The sequence below is a fragment of the Mytilus trossulus genome, chromosome 10, assembly GCF_036588685.1.
Source record: "Mytilus trossulus isolate FHL-02 chromosome 10, PNRI_Mtr1.1.1.hap1, whole genome shotgun sequence".
NCBI lineage: Eukaryota > Metazoa > Mollusca > Bivalvia > Mytilida > Mytilidae > Mytilus > Mytilus trossulus.
The window spans coordinates 33,256,143-33,272,442 of NC_086382.1; the positions used below are offsets into that span (position 1 = coordinate 33,256,143).

General features: G+C 31.4%; 1 protein-coding gene across 1 annotated transcript; it reads right to left on the reverse strand.

Moving 5' to 3' along the window:
• Positions 1 to 3,062: 3,062 nt before the first annotated feature.
• On the reverse strand, positions 3,063 to 8,782 carry LOC134687838 (uncharacterized). The gene is made up of 5 exons (XM_063548297.1): positions 8,449 to 8,782; positions 7,598 to 7,924; positions 5,847 to 6,032; positions 4,668 to 4,776; positions 3,063 to 3,177 (listed from the first exon to the last, which is right to left on the reverse strand). Exons 1-5 carry the CDS (start codon positions 8,780 to 8,782, stop codon positions 3,063 to 3,065), a joined length of 1,071 nt encoding a protein of 356 aa, XP_063404367.1.
• Between the last annotated feature and the right edge of the window lie 7,518 nt (positions 8,783 to 16,300).

Below are 16,300 nucleotides of genomic sequence, written 5' to 3' on the forward strand. Positions count from 1 at the left end.
CATTTCTACACAATTGTATACATAGTAACCAAACATCTGTTATTGCATGTCTCTATATATAGATATTATATATATGTTTTGCCGTTATAGTTTTATTCATTTACAATATTAAAGTAAGAATATGTGGTAGGATTGCAAATGAGATAACTAATGAATTGGATGTAATGAATCTTAGGCTATTTTTTGCCTTCAACAATTAGATAACCTATATCGTATATTCGGTGTTTTAAGTTCCGACATGAAAATGCGAAACATTGAATTGAGAAAAATTTATAACGGCAAAATCCATAACAAAAAACAATTTACGAAAAACGCTTATGACAGGCATGAACCAAGTATTATATATACCACGCTATTTACGAGTTAACATATTTAAACGACGAATCCGCAGGATGAGTTCGTTTAAATGTGTTCACGAGTAAGGCTTGGTGTATATGTTTTGTAACATCATTCAAAAGTGGCCTGTTGATTTTTAATCAATTAAAAAACCAGTGGGAGTGTCGTTCTATCTCCCTGCTTAGGACGTGCACGAGAAAATCTATCCAGTCAATTTTTTGAAAATAAGTCAGTCAGTCACATAGAGTCGTAACAAATATGCGGAGTTTAAATAATGGTTTAACATGAAAATTATCAGATTAAACCATAGTTTAAGCTCCGCCTAGCTACATGAATTTGCGAGCACAAAGTACGTCATGATTTTTTAATGGAATAACATTTCAAACTTTATATTAAACCATGGTCTTTGACATGATAAAAGGTCTTGCTTTTCCAGACTTTCTATGATTTTTTTATGACAATGTACAAAAAACAAGGTGTAGTATGATTGCCAATGAGACAACACTTCAAAAGAGACAAAATGACACAGAAAACTATACGCCACCGTACGCCTTTCAACAATGAGCATAGCCTAGCACATGTATACCGCAAAGTCAACTATAAGAGGTCACACAATGGCAAATGTAAAAAACTAAAACGAGAAAATTAACGGCCAAATTAATGTTAAAAAAATGAACGAATACACAACAACAAACGATACGCACTGACAACAGGCTCCCGACTTGAGACGGACGCATTTATACTTAGACCATGGTGTAAACGTACGACATGATTGATCAATATTATAAACTGGATACTGTAAACCATCTAATATTCATGAGCGATTTCTTTTCGTGAATTTCGAGAGGAAAAAAAAACCGCGGATGATGTAAAAATTGGATCTTTCCTACATCCTATAAATTTGAAAATTTAAATAGCCGCAAAGTGGACTAGAAAGGGTAAAACGCGAAATGAAGTATCCGCGAAAACAAGTTTGGTTTATATTGATAATTCTTTATTCATTAGTTGTAGTTGTTTTTAAGATAGTGTGAAACTATCAGACCAGTACATGGAGTTTATTTGGAAATACTAGAAATATCTGTTTTATGCTTCGTTTCAGTCTTACGAGTCATTCCTTTTCTTACTGTTTTTTATTGATCATTTAATAAACATACTTCTATGATCTCTATTTGCTTTAACTTGGATATTTATAAAAAAAACTATGTAGAATAGAGATGCATTCGTAAAAATGCAACAAGTATGTAAATTAGCATTCTCATCCACTTTTAATCAGAGATACTTGGGGACAGGTTTTTGTTTTAGCAAATTACCATGTTCTATGAATTGATAGTTTACTATCCACAATGTTCAATGTTTATGTGCAGATTATCAGTCATCAGTTGCTAATCAAGTACACATTCCAAATTACAATATATATAACGAATTGGTGTACACATTTATTTTCATACATTATAATAAATTACAATATATACATTTTTTTTAATGTTCATTGAATTTCATTCGAAAGAAAAGTGTATCTTAACTATCAAGATTAAAAGAAGTACAAGACCTGTATCTTTTTTAAATATACTCTTCCCGTTGACGTACGTTTTCCCTGTTGAAAAAAAAAGATAGAAAAACTGCAGAAGAAGAGAACGTTTGAAATGATGCTGAATAAAAAAGGACGCAATCCCAGTTGCCAACTTTAACAGAGACCCATTCTGATTAACACTTTGAGTTCATTTTTGTTTTCTGAAATTGCTTAAATAATCTATATTATAATACATACCCACGGAATTGAATACTATAAAACATTTAAAAAAAAGATGAAGGTACACCAATCTGATAACGATAAACAAAAGCAATACAAATAACAAATAATAAAAGGTTCATTAAATTATACAAAGTATATCGGAAAAACAAAGCCATGGACAAAACCATGAAAGACTTCTCAAATGAATCGTATGAGAGGTAAATTTACGTATATATACGTGGTCTTCTGACAGTGAGGTTAAGACGGGAACCTCAATAATCACGTGATATTTAAAAATCATGATTTCTTTCGTTTTTCATCATCTTAGAAATACTTGATATCGATTAAATTTATTATGAATGGGTTTCATAGTTTATGAATACTTAGTCAAAACTTGAGGTACGCATTTAACAAAATTAATTTGTTAGCAATAACTGGTCCCGTTACGTGCGTACGTCGAGTTAAGTACGTATGTCATTTTATTGGAAATCTCTATTAGTACTTGTAGCTATCATTTCGCAAATATAAGCATACGTTGATGCCGTATAATCTTCAATGGTTTTGCCTTACTTTTGTGTCTCCTGTTACATTGATACCAATTGCATGAATTATTGTTTTAAAAGACCACAATGCATTGCCGTTTTTTCTTACCAAAAGATAAAGTAACACAGACAACGTTATGGTTTAAATTATTGTACTCTATCGATCTGCTAATGACACGTAGAAGGTCAAATCAGTAAATGTAATCGGTCTCCCTGTTGGACCCGTAGTTTCACGTTTTGGCAGACAATTGTTCCTTGTGATTTGTTTGTATATTCTTGCATTTCCACCATTTTCCCACCAAGAAATAATCAATCGAATTTGAACAAAACACAGTTAATTTACAAAAAAATAGGAGAAACATTATAATAAGATAACAAAGAACTTCACAGAGTCATTAAGCTTACACATAAGAAATCACTGCCCCTTACTCCAAGGCAAACGATGTAAGTTATCAAATTGCGTCATCCTTGCACACATGATGCACGTTTTGTTTTATATTTACACCAGTCTCTTTTTTGTCTAGTTGTATCTCTTCTTGATTAGTATTGCAATGTTTTCTATGAAGTCTGAAAAACATGAAATGCACATTTTATTTACAACTAACTATGTTACATAACTATTCTACATAAGCAAATGCCTGTACTAAGACCGGAAAATGGCAGTTGTTATCCATTTGTACGATGTGTTTGATCTTTTGATTTTGCCATTTGGTTATGGACTTTCCGTTTTGAATTAAAATCCTCGGAGCTCGGTAATTTTGTTATTTTAAGACATCATTTATTTGTCAATTGGATTATGTTTGAAATCAAACGGTACAAACACGTGTCTTGTGGAAGTTATGATTATTTGTAAACCAATGGAAGAAGATATATTCAGAAAGAAATCATCCATATATGGGAAAATGTAAATGAGGAAGAATTCAATAAAGTATTTAACTACTCATATCAAAAGATATACTGTATATCTTATTGTAAGAAGTCTGCTTCTAAGACTTTACACTTTTATACCATCAAATGTGATTAAATACCCTGCATTCATCATAACATCATTAAGTTAATTTGGTCTCTTGAAGACTATTTGTTAATAAAATTGAGAATGGAAATGGGGAATGTGTCAAAGAGACAACAACCCGACCAAATAAAAAAACAACAGCAGAAGGTCACCAACAGGTCTTCAATGTAGCGAAAAATTACCGCACCCGGAGGCGTCCTTCAATTGGCCCCTAAACACATATATACTAGTTCAGTGATAATGAACGCCATACTAATTTCCAAATTGTACACAAGAAACTAAAATTAAAATAATACAAGACTAACAAAGGCCACGTTAAGTTTGGTAAATACTATTAAAGTGTAATTATTTCGATTAGTCTCTAATTCCTTAGCAATTAAACCCTTTCTGAACCTTTTTTTCTGGGTACATCGTATATTGTGTAAACCCTTTATCAGCTTTCAATATGAATCAAAAAGTTATAAAAGGTGTTAGAGAAATTGATAACAGTTAGGTGATATTTCTATAACATAGAAATATGGAATGTTGAAAGCCCTCGAAAGGGATTTTTGTTTATCCAAAATGAAATATTTTAGATCATAAGATAAACTTGTTCTTGTATAGTTACTAGTAAATTATCGGATTTATCCAATCTCGATACTGTAACTATCTCGAATTGACGAATCCGAAAATACACTGGTACAAATGTAATATATATTTTATATTTTGCAACAGGAAAGAGTATCATGCAAGTAAAGTAAATACCAGGAAATATAATTTAAAGAATTATAAATCATATATATACTAGTAGTTACACATTCGAATTAGATTTTCTAATCTGACAAATAATTACTAACTGATGATCTAAAGTGACATTGAATGATATTCACGTTTGCATTATCAAGTGAAACATAAAATAATTAAACGGATTAAAATTATTGTAATAGCATATATTTATTTCCTTAATTGGAGTTTATCTAAATTCGTTCATACAAACTTGACAATGGATGTATTGATACGTTTTATCATCATAAATTATCATTATAAAAAATGAGTTTTTTCATACCTGCTCTTGACATATCTGGATCTGCCAATAACAAAGCCAATGACGACAAGGACAAATGTCAAGAAACTTGTAAGTGCTAGAACTATAATTGCTGGATCTATCGGTTGATCTATAATCAAAATCATACTCAATGTTAATACAAAAACGAAACATAGCAAATCATAAATCAATCTCAAACCTACAGTATACCTTTCTAGGGAATTTACCTCTACCATGAAGCAATTTGTGAAAGCTCTAACATCTGACAAAGAAAACGATTAAAACAGTACAAGGTAAACAAAATTGCCTGTTTTATATAGACTTGTCTGATCCTTATGCGTTAATTTATTCTAGGATAATTATCAATAACTATACTATGTCGGAATACGATTTACTGTGCGTTAATGCTAATCTAGACATTTGACGTTGGTACGTACTGTACTGAGATACTAACAAATATATCGAATTTGTTTTTCAATGTTTTTAGTCGGGTTTTTGAAGCTCAAACGTTAGTTTTTCAAGTTATGTTTTGTTAACTGTTGTTTGTCTTTGTTGTTTTGTTTGAAGGCGTTTTAAGTTTATTTTCGACTTAGGTCCCTCTGGTATATTTTTACTCTTTTCTTTAACAAGGAGAACACTTAGTGGAAATTCACATTTCATTGAAAATTTAACGGGATATATCACTGTTCTCCTACAATGAAATCGCGAAAAAAACCCTACAACTTGGGTAATAAAAATATTTAGGACCATTCAATAATTTTTATATAAACTTAATGCAGTTTTTACTACATCTAGTCCATTCGTTTTTTTATGTGTTTTGTCAATTGATGTTGCCATGTGATTATTTCTAATTGGATTTTCCTCAGAGTTCCGTATTTTTATGATTTTACTTTTTTCTGTTACAGTTGTCACAGTACCCTTTTAGTAATACCACTTATAAAAGCACCGATATTTCATTCATAGCTGATATAGAGACTGTACGTTTTGTTTTAATAATCTAGTTCCATCACATCACACGTTAATGCTGTCTCGCTCCAGTGTTCATGTTTGATTTTTTTTCTTGTATACTAGTATGTAAATATATGAAAGTTGCATATTGGAAATGTTTATTGTATTGTTATACTTAATAATCTTTTTCAACATTATATCTAAATTATTTTTTTCTCAAATTAATTTTCATCCCATTAACGTCAATATTACCTGTCGTTTTTTTGTCTGGCAGCGTTTTTTGTGGATTGACTGAAATGGTTGATAAATGTTTTTTTGACTGCGCTGAAGTCAAACGTGTTTCTAACGTTGGTCCCTTCGTTTTTTCTGCATTCTTTGACGATATCAAAGGTTTAGATGTCATTACACCAAAGGAAGATTTTTCAGTTGACATTCTTGCTTTATAAATGATAAATCAGTTTTTCAATAAAATTAAATGCATATACATCATGTACATATTTACACGAAATCAAAGTACTCGCTAACCTGTTACTTTAATGTTCAAATTCTGATTTCGAACCGCGTTCGTGGCGGAGTTTATTCGACCATTATCTTTATTCACTAGAATTGTGAGTTTTGAAAAAATCTCATCCTAGCATTTAAAGTTCATATGTACTACATTTTTTTTCAAAGATCAAAATATAGGGCTGTGGGGCATAATTTTCAACGTGTATATGCCCTGACCGTTTCAGAGTTTAAACTAAAACTAATTTTCTTAACTACACCTACCTCGAATGAAGGGTTACCAAAGACTTCAATGTAAACAATATGCACATGTATATTTACTGGTAATATTCCCAAGTTATGTATCTATGAGATGGAACCCAGAGAGCATAACACGGAACCACTATGTAAACTAAATTAATTTTCTATGAATATTCTAGATCTCCCAAAAAAGAGACTTGGTTTGAGATCAGCTATATTTAAGTGCAACCGAGAGGCGAAATACTTTTCAAATAACCTTATTTTCAAAATGTTATAGATCTGGAATTTAATATATATAATTGAAATAAGTATTTGATAAAAGACGTATCAAAGATACGCGTTTTTCGTCTACAAAAGACTCATAAGTGACGTTTGAATCAAAGAAATCCAAAATCTGAAGTCCATACTAAGTTAAGGATGTTTGCTTGTCATGTTTTGGAGTTTTTGTCAGATTTTCGAAATCCTCTGGTTTTATCCATTTCAATGCCTTAATTTTTTTTCCCCATGAACCCCCATATTTCTTTTTATAAATCTTTTCCATGTATAATTATAAGCCATTTGTAAAAGTTTTATAAATTTTTATTAATTTTTTGTTAGTTTTTTAGAACTTTAACTGGTCAATGATAAATCTATGAAAAGTCAAGAGAGAACATTTTCCCGCCAAAATTTCAACGGCTAATAACTCAAAAACAAGCACATTGACCCCTAATTTTTGTTGGCTTTTTTTAATCTTTAATTAATCCCCTATCAATGTATACTAGTTTCATGGAAAGTTATTTATTGTGAAACTGAGCAGCAGACTTTCTTAAGGAGCAGTCAGGACTCAACAATCTGAAAGGTTTTAAAATGCTTCTTCGTGTTGCTAAACCTCATATTAACAACCAGTCTGAAAGTTATCATTTCATAAAAATAAAAAGATGTGGTATGAGTTTTTATGAGTCAAGTCACAATGTATAAAAAGTTAACAATCAAGTTAAAAAAATAACATTCAACAAGGAACATTGGCTCAAAACAAACAGCAAACAATGAAGGGCACCAAAATGACTACTGTGACTAGTATGGGTACGAAAAAAAACTATAAATATCAACTAGCAACACAATTCAACTCTAGAGAATCATATATGAATTTGATTAATACGACAACCATCTACGAGTCGGATTTAAAGATTTTTAATGCACATTTAATTCCATAGCTATCACCAATGAATTTACATTTACACTTGCAAACTGATTTTTCGACAGCATTTAGACGATATTACCTTTTGTGTTTTTCTCTTGCAGCTTGTTTTGTGAAACAGGAGGAATAACTGAAATATTAGATGAATGTTCTGTTGAATGCGCTGAGGTCAAATGTGTCACCGTTGCTGTGACCATTCCAATGGATGGTGTTTTCATTACTCTTGCTGTCCTTTCATCAGTTGTGTAGAGTGGTTTCTTTGTTATTTCTTGATTCTTTGTCAATTTTACAGATATAGATGTCTCTACATCAAAGGTAGTATATTCACTTGAAATGATTGCTTCAGTAGAAAAAAACTCTGTTGGTGGAATGTTTTCGCACGAAATATTGACCTTTGTTCCTGTTGTGGCTTAGAAGTAGGATAAAAAAGAATGTTAATGATAACAAGTTAAAGTTTATATATATAAATTTTTATATTTTGCAGTTCAAATATTGTACAATATAGGTGGATGGAATCATATTCATAGCTCTATAGAACAATATTTCAAAATTTAGCCTTTGTACAATTTATGAAAATATCATCTTTTTTGGCAATTTTGGTGTTTTTTTAAAAAGTTTTTTCAGCTTCTGATGTCTGTTTCAATCAGATTCTTAAAATGTTGCTATAAAGCCATAGGAATATACAATATTCAAATTGAATCACTTATGCATTATTGTACAAAATAACCTTATTAACGGAAACGATAAAGGAAGCCCTTAACAAGATAATCATTTTGTTTGGTGCTACTACAGCCGAGTGTGCATAAACTATTTGCAAGTGCATGGTACATAATTAATGACAATCATTCAAATTATAGTTTTAGATGATATAATTCAAATTCAATGCAATACATTTCAAGTGTGATTGTAAATGATAACACAAAATATAATTACCTGTAATACCAATCCAGACAGACTGTGGTTCTCCGTCTAAATGAAGCAGAATGTCCACGTTTTGATTAGAGGTGTTATATATGTTAGTATAACCACCAATTAGTTGCCTGTCATGACACTTTATGGTCTGATTTCCTGAATCAAACTGTAAATATGATTTTTGATTTATTCCACATATGCCTGTGTAATCCATTGGAAAACGAATATCTAACGCATGTATTTCTAAACCTCCCGATGATGTGGAAGCAGAGCAGTGGCAATCTCTTTTCTTGTGCCTGTTTCCAGAAGGAGTAAATTGCAAGTAGACAGATTCTGCTTCTGTTTGCATAGACATTGCACAAAAATCTATAATTTTGTCTTCTGTAAAGATACGAGATATATTAATTGAGAATATTAGCTTAACCTGACTGTATCATGAATTGTATTACTACAAGGTAATGAAAAAAGATATGCAGATCTCATCCCAAAATTTAATTGCAATATTTTTACCAGTGCAAAAATAGAATGCATTTTAAGAGATTCTTTCATTTTGATGTTTTCATGTTTGATACGGAAAAATGTAGTCGACATGCAGTTAATTGAAATGTCAGTTCAAGTGTAAGGCTATTATTGCGTATAACATTTAACTCACCAATAATGCATTCATATCTAAAATGCACTTGGTTGGTGTATATCATTCCTGCTCCACTGTTCGGACAAGGTGTTCTCCGAGTTGTAAATTGGCTTGATTGTGTACCAGAAACTGCATTGTAATAATAATAATTTTCCCATGAACCAGGTAACGTGAATTGTTCACAAATTGAGTTGACATTGTTAGCACAAAAACAACTTGTACAATTTCTTTCATACTGCAAATTATATATTGATATTCTCTCGTTGTCGTTACACAAAATTATTTCCGTTTTTCCACTGTAACATGAATGCTTGTCAGTTATATTCCCTAGTAAGGAAAGTAAACAAAATTTCATTTCTACAAATATGGAAATGGTTGGGTTTAAAAAGATATACATAAGCTAATAAATTTTATTTATCAACATGGTTCATAATTCCTTACATACTATATCAAAACAATAGTGTATCTCTTTTTTTGTCATTGTATAAATCTATTTAAATCTTGTGGCCAATATATTCATCTAAAATATTGTTGTTACTGACTAGTATCATACCTAATTCTAAATTTTAATGTTGTACGAAAATGAATGGGACAGACCTTGCTATATCAAAGCTCTCTCACTTAATTTAGGTGATAACTTGTCAAAATGATGTTTTATCATGCTTTCTTCAAAAATATAGTATATATTAAAATGTATGGGTCAACGGACTTTTTTGCACTCTACAGGTTGTGCAAAATTGTCAAATTTGTATAGATTATTCATGGAAACTCAAATTTTGTGTGATAAATAGAAAACCTGTTCATAGTGTGATAATTTTCTTTTCATTGAGTTAAGCCTTCGAATTGATATTTTATGGTGTGTTTTTCTATGTTGAATGAATGAATGAATGAATACTTTATTTGCAAGAAGCATATACATGCTATGGCAAACGAAAATATATACAATATATGACAAACAAAAGACAGCAGAGAACAGTAGATACAGAGTATACAATAATATTATGACAATATATGCGATCTAATTTTCCAAGCTGCATTTAAATAGTTACATAGTTTTATTGTCAGAGATTTAGAATGAGCTTGTAATAAATTATCTAACTTGTGCCGATTTGGCCAAGAACAGTAGAATAAAGGTAAAAATTCTATACGCACAGATCAATACGCTGGACATGATAAAACAAAATGATACTCGTCCTCTAAAACATTCATATTACAACACATACAAATTCTGTTTTCTCTTTGAGTATTTAGATAACGACCAACTTCAACATTTAATTTAAGTGTGCCGCTACGTAGTTTTGTTAATATAGATACATTACAATGAAAATCTAAGTATTTTTCAAAACCAAATTCTAGTTTATATCGTTTATAAATAGAAAGTTTACTACATTCTTCTAAAGCTGTATTCCAGCTTTGTAAAAATTGATCTTTAATACGTGTTTTTATACAATCAAATGATAATTTACTACTATCATGTGAAATCCATACATCATAAAATCCAAGGTTACATAACAATTTTTTTACGTTATTTGCCATTATTTGCATTATTTTACCATTATTTGCATCTTTGTACAAAAGTTTATAAACTTCATATACAATATGAGGTTTATTAGTTACAATATGAATCCAACATTTCAGGATTTTATATTTTCTCAAAATATGCAATGGCAAGTGCCCAAGTTCACCATATAAAAAAATTGTAGGGACTTTTTTACCAAGTTTCAAAATAAATCTACAAAATCTATTATATACAAGCTCTATATCACCAGCACGATGAAAACCCCATATTTCAGACCCATAACTTAAAACGGATCCAACCATACTATCGAATAGGAAAATTTGGTGTTCAGTAGTCACATATATTTGTTTCAATGAATTTATTAGTGAAGATAAAGCTTTTGATCCTTGTTGAGATAAACGCTTTTGAGTTTGTAAAATTTTTCCATTATAGTGGAGCAATACACCAAGGTATACATAGGAGTTCACAATTTCTAATTCTCTGTCGTTGTAATAAAACGGTTTACCACAGGCCTCCATCCATTTCGGAAAACAACAACTTTTGTCTTCACCGTGTTTACTTCTATGTTCCATTTATTACAATATAGTAGTAATTTATTCAGTAAATGTTGCAACACATTCGTTGATTTTCCAAAAAGTACGGTATCATCAGCAAATAAGATCAAATATATTAAAAATCCATTTAGAGACACGATGTCTTTATCTGTTTCAACGGAAATATCTTGAATAATGTCGTTAATAAAAAACAAAAACAGCAAAGGCGATAAAGGTTCCCCTTGTTTTACACCAAGAAAATTGTCAAACGCATCTGACAGCACTCCTCCAGATCGTACACGAAGACGCACTGATGAATATAAAGTTTTAATAATAGAAACAAATTTGTTACTAATGCCATTCTTTAGCAGTTTGTATATCAAAATTCTTCTGTGTAGTTTATCAAAAGCCTTGCGAAAGTCCACGAAGGCACAAAAAAGCTGAAGCTTTTGTACTAAAACATGTGATATAATTCCATGCAGTGTGAAAATGGCGTCAACAGTTGATCGACCAGGACGAAATCCAAACTGATTGTCTATTAATTTCTCTTCGTCTTCCGACCACGACAGCAAACGTTCCATTAATATGCTAGTAAATATCTTAGAAAGAATGCTCACCAATACAATCGGCCTGAAATTGTTAGGGTCCGACAAATCACCGCTTTTGGGTACAGAGATAACTATGCATTCGGTCCAATTATCTGGATATATTCCATTGTCAAACATAGAGTTGAAAAGAATTTTAAAAATAGGCGCAAAGAAAAGAGGATTCGCAGCTAACATTTCACCAATTATATCATCGTTTCCCGAACTTTTGCCAGTTTTGAGTTTCTGTATAGCTTTTATAATTTCATCTTCTGTAATTTCTGAATCGAGAATATCAATACTTATTTCACCAAAGTCGGTATTGTTTAATAAATGTAAAACTTCATCACAACGTTCTGGTGGGTTCGATCCCAAAATATTTTCGAAATAGCATCTCATTATTTTCAACTAAACATTTTGATCTGTTTTTCGGTTTTACAGCGGACCAAAACTTTCTAGGTTCCCTTTTTGCAATATTACAAAGTTCGATTCCTTTCCTTTTCTTGAAGTTAAACTGTGCATTACGTTTGACTTTATTAAATTTGTTTCTAGTCGTTATATATGAATGTCTATTTGTATCTGTCGGATGACGCATATAAAAATTTCTAGCAGTGTGAAATTCTATTCGTGAATTTGCGCATTTCTCGTTAAACCATTCGTTATTTGGTCGTTTAACATATATATCGTCTCGAGTTAAAACAGAGTGTCCAAAAACTTTATATGCACTTTCATACTGGTAGTTCGGGTTATCTCCCTCACTGCGTTATTAATATCAATTTCGGAAGATAGATCATTTACCAAACTCAAGAGGCTGCCACTATGAGACTGTAAAATTTTAATATACTCATCGCACTTATTGTTGTCCCATTTAATGAATGTTGTGATGTTATACTATTGTTTTATAAAAAAACAGTAGAAGGTTTGGTACCATTAAAACGTTTAATCCCGCTGCAAATGTTTGCATCTGTCCTAAGTCAGTAACCTGATGAACAGTAGTTTTCGTTAGTTTATGGAATTTATACGGGTTTCTCGTTTCATGTTTTTGATATAGACTAGACCGTTGGTTTTCCCGTTTGAATGGTTTTACACTAGTAATTTTGGGGCCCTTTATAGCTTGTTGTTCGGTGTGAGCCAAGGCTCCGTGTTGAAGGCCGTACATCAGCTTATAATGGTTTACTTTTACACACTGTTACTTGGATAGAGAGTTGTCTCATCATTGGCACTCACACCACATCTTCCTATATCTATATATTAGAACTTTAAGATAAAATGTGAGAATATTGGTCTTATAACATGCTTTCAGATAAAAAAAAGAAAAAATGGGGCCACCGAACTTGGTTTCTTGCTACATATCAAAGTAGTTAAATTCATAACACCTTCTCTTTAATAAAAAAAACTTTATCTGAGTTATCCCCCCTTATTTGGCAAAGTTTAAAAACATCTAATCAAACACAAACAAGGTGTTTTTGCGAAATTACAACTGTAATTATGACAAAACACACAATTTTCTATATTTATATCAATAATCTTTTACATAAATTACATACTACTTCAAGTATCTCAAAATTTGCACATTTCATCAAATATCACCAAATTTCACCTCATTGGAGGAAGACACCCGAGCTACCTTAATGTTGTATGGTTGTCTTGCGCCATCTTGAATTGTGAAAAAAATCAGAGAATCAAAGGCCTAGATCTTTAATCAGCATAGCAAACTTTGATGCATGAATGCAGATAACTAATGTGAAATTTCTTTTTAAAGAACAAATTTATAAGAGTATAATTTATAAACATTTATATTTTTACAAACATAGATTATTTTTGTAGGATTTTAAATGTTTTAAAATTGGTATTTTAAGGGGAGATAACTCTAAAAGACTGCATTTTCTGAAGGAATCTACATGGAATTTTCTTGTTTTGTATTTTATCCGGAAAAAATCTACGGTGATCCTATGTATGCTGACCTATCACTTTCATTATATTTTTGATTTTTTTTTCAATATATACTACGTCTGTTCAAAGAATAAACAAACTCTATCATTTTAATTTAGACACCTATACCACCTTAAGTAGTCTTTGGTTTTAATAATGCATTATATGATACAAAGGCGCCAGGCTTATTGAGGAATGTGACATATAAAATGAACTCTTCTTTTTCTTATAATAAAGTATCACATGTATGAAGTGTGTCTTATTTGCTATTTTCAAATAAGTTATATGGTTGGTTAAAGGTAGGTTTAGAAAATAATTAGGTAGAAACAGAATAGTCATATTTTCAAATATAATATGTTCCTTAAATTGTTAACATGATATATGGACCAACTTGGCCATCTTTGTACACGAAGCATTATTGCATTCTCTTTTGGAAATGAACGACGAATTTCTAATGTATTTAGAGAAAACAAATATTTAAAACTATTTTCAAACATAATTCATTAGGTCAAGAGCAAAATTCAAATAAAACGATATGCATTGTTTTTATTTTCTAAATAAGATCCCGACCTGATAGAAACGTAATATATTTTCGTTGTTGTATTGAAAAAATCAACCCTATTTGGCTATATTTTCTGATGAAAAGGAGGGTATCACCAGCCCAGTAACCAGTACCGAAGTACTGGCATGCAAATACGGATTTTTTTGTGTTATTAAAATTTGCTGTTACAAAATATTAGAAATTATTATAAATTCAGGAATGTATCTCCCTCATGCACAGCTCTGATTCCTTTCACGGATTTGGCTATACTTTTTAGATCTTTTGTATTATAGCTCTTCATCTTCTAAATAAGCTTTGGATTTCAAATATTTTGGCCACGAGCATCACTGAAGAGATATGTATTGTCGAAATGCGCATCTTGTGCAAGAAAATTGGTACCGTTAATTTTATTAATGTAAAATCATCACGAAAAAAACCCGAATTCTTTGTTGTCCATGAAGGAACAAATATATTGCAACGTTGTTTATCACAGCTAAATCCGTAGACCAGTTACAGTTTAACAAAATATGGGACCTGTGAAAAAAGCATGGACCTTATTTTATGTCGACTTAAATGTGTATGGAACATTGCTAATTCGGCACCGTTCAATATTTATCTGGGTTGGCAAATACTGTTAATTATGCTTGTTTGATTTTTAATATTTACGTATTTAGCAACAATTCTCATCTCTCTATGTTCAATACATACCAAATTTAATCAATGTTTTATATGACTATACATTTCCACTCTTGTTCTCGTACTATGAACAACAAAATTATTTATTTAGTAAAAAATATTCCCGTATTCTATTACTGTATACCTTACAAAAATCATACACCTGTATACATTATTTTATTTGGTGTCATGTTGTCCAACATAATTGTTGTTTCTCTTATAACGTTTAACATTTCACCCCTTATCTCATAGATTTTGTGTTTACATCGTGTCATAGATCAAATTGATTCCTTCAGTGTATAAAATAAAGAATGGAAATTGGGAATATGTCAAAGAGACAAACACCCGACGAAAGAGTTGATAACAGCCGAAGGCCATCGGTGGGTCTTCAGCGCAGCGAGAAAACCCCGCACCCGGAAGTAATCCTCCGCTGGCACCTAGATAAAATAATGTTCCAGTTCAGTGAAAATAGACGTCACACTAAACTCCAAATCATATAAATGAACTAAAAAAAAAAAAAACAAACAGACAAGAATAACAAAGGCCAGAGGCTCCTGACTTGGAACAGTTAACTTGTTTGTGTTAATATATCTTTTGATTGAGTTCAGCCATTTCAATTGATATTTATGGTTTGTATTTCTATGTAGTGATGTAACACTATTGTTTCAGATAAGGGTAAATGTTTGTAGCTATTAAAACGTTTGCACCTATTGCATTTGTGTTGCACCTGTCCTAAGTCAGTAGCTTTGTGTTCAGTGGTTGTCGTTTGTTGATGTGGTTCATAATATCTCTCGTTTTTATATTGATTAGATTGTTGGTTTTCCTGTTTGAATGATTTTACACGTCATTTTTAGGGCTGTTTATACATTGTTGTTTGGTGTGAGACAATGTTCTGTGTTGAAGTCCGTACTTTGACCTATAACGATTTACTTTTACTAATTATGACTTGGATGGAGAGTTGTCTCATTGGTACTCGTGCCACATCTTGTGAAATCGAACAACTCAACCTCAAAGTTAATTTGATTTGCATATTTTGTATTTTCCTTTAGTGTAAAGGGTAAGCTTTCTATGTATCATATTATAAAATTATTTTATCTAAATTACTACTCAATTTCAAAGCAATATAGCTTAAACATTCTGAAAAGATACATGCGCAGGTGGAAGTATTAGACAATGCATTGATTGATTGATTGTTTGTTGCTTAACGTCCAGTGGCAAATATTTCATGCATGTTCAGGACGAGAACAAGTTCACAATTTATACAATACGTAGGTTGATACGATAGAGGCCATCTGGGGTGATGGTCGGGGAAATTTGGACTGCCACTGGAAAATGAGGTATCTTGGATCAGGACAGAAATTTTGCCTTGCAACAGGCCACCTACGGACCCCTCAAAAGAGTTGTTGCATGGGTTCTTAACGTGCAAAGAGCGTGGCACTCTCTTTACACGAGACA

Excerpts from the sequence above, each read along its gene's own strand:
- LOC134687838 (XM_063548297.1), bottom strand. The coding sequence starts at position 8,782 with ATGTCTATGCAAACAGAAGCAGAATCTGTCTACTTGCAATTTACTCCT. Across the intron at positions 4,777-5,846 it reads GCCAGACAAAAAAACGACAG|ATCAACCGATAGATCCAGCA; the intron begins GTAATATTGACG and ends TTTTGATTATAG. Across the intron at positions 3,178-4,667 it reads TCCAGATATGTCAAGAGCAG|ACTTCATAGAAAACATTGCA; the intron begins GTATGAAAAAAC and ends CATGTTTTTCAG.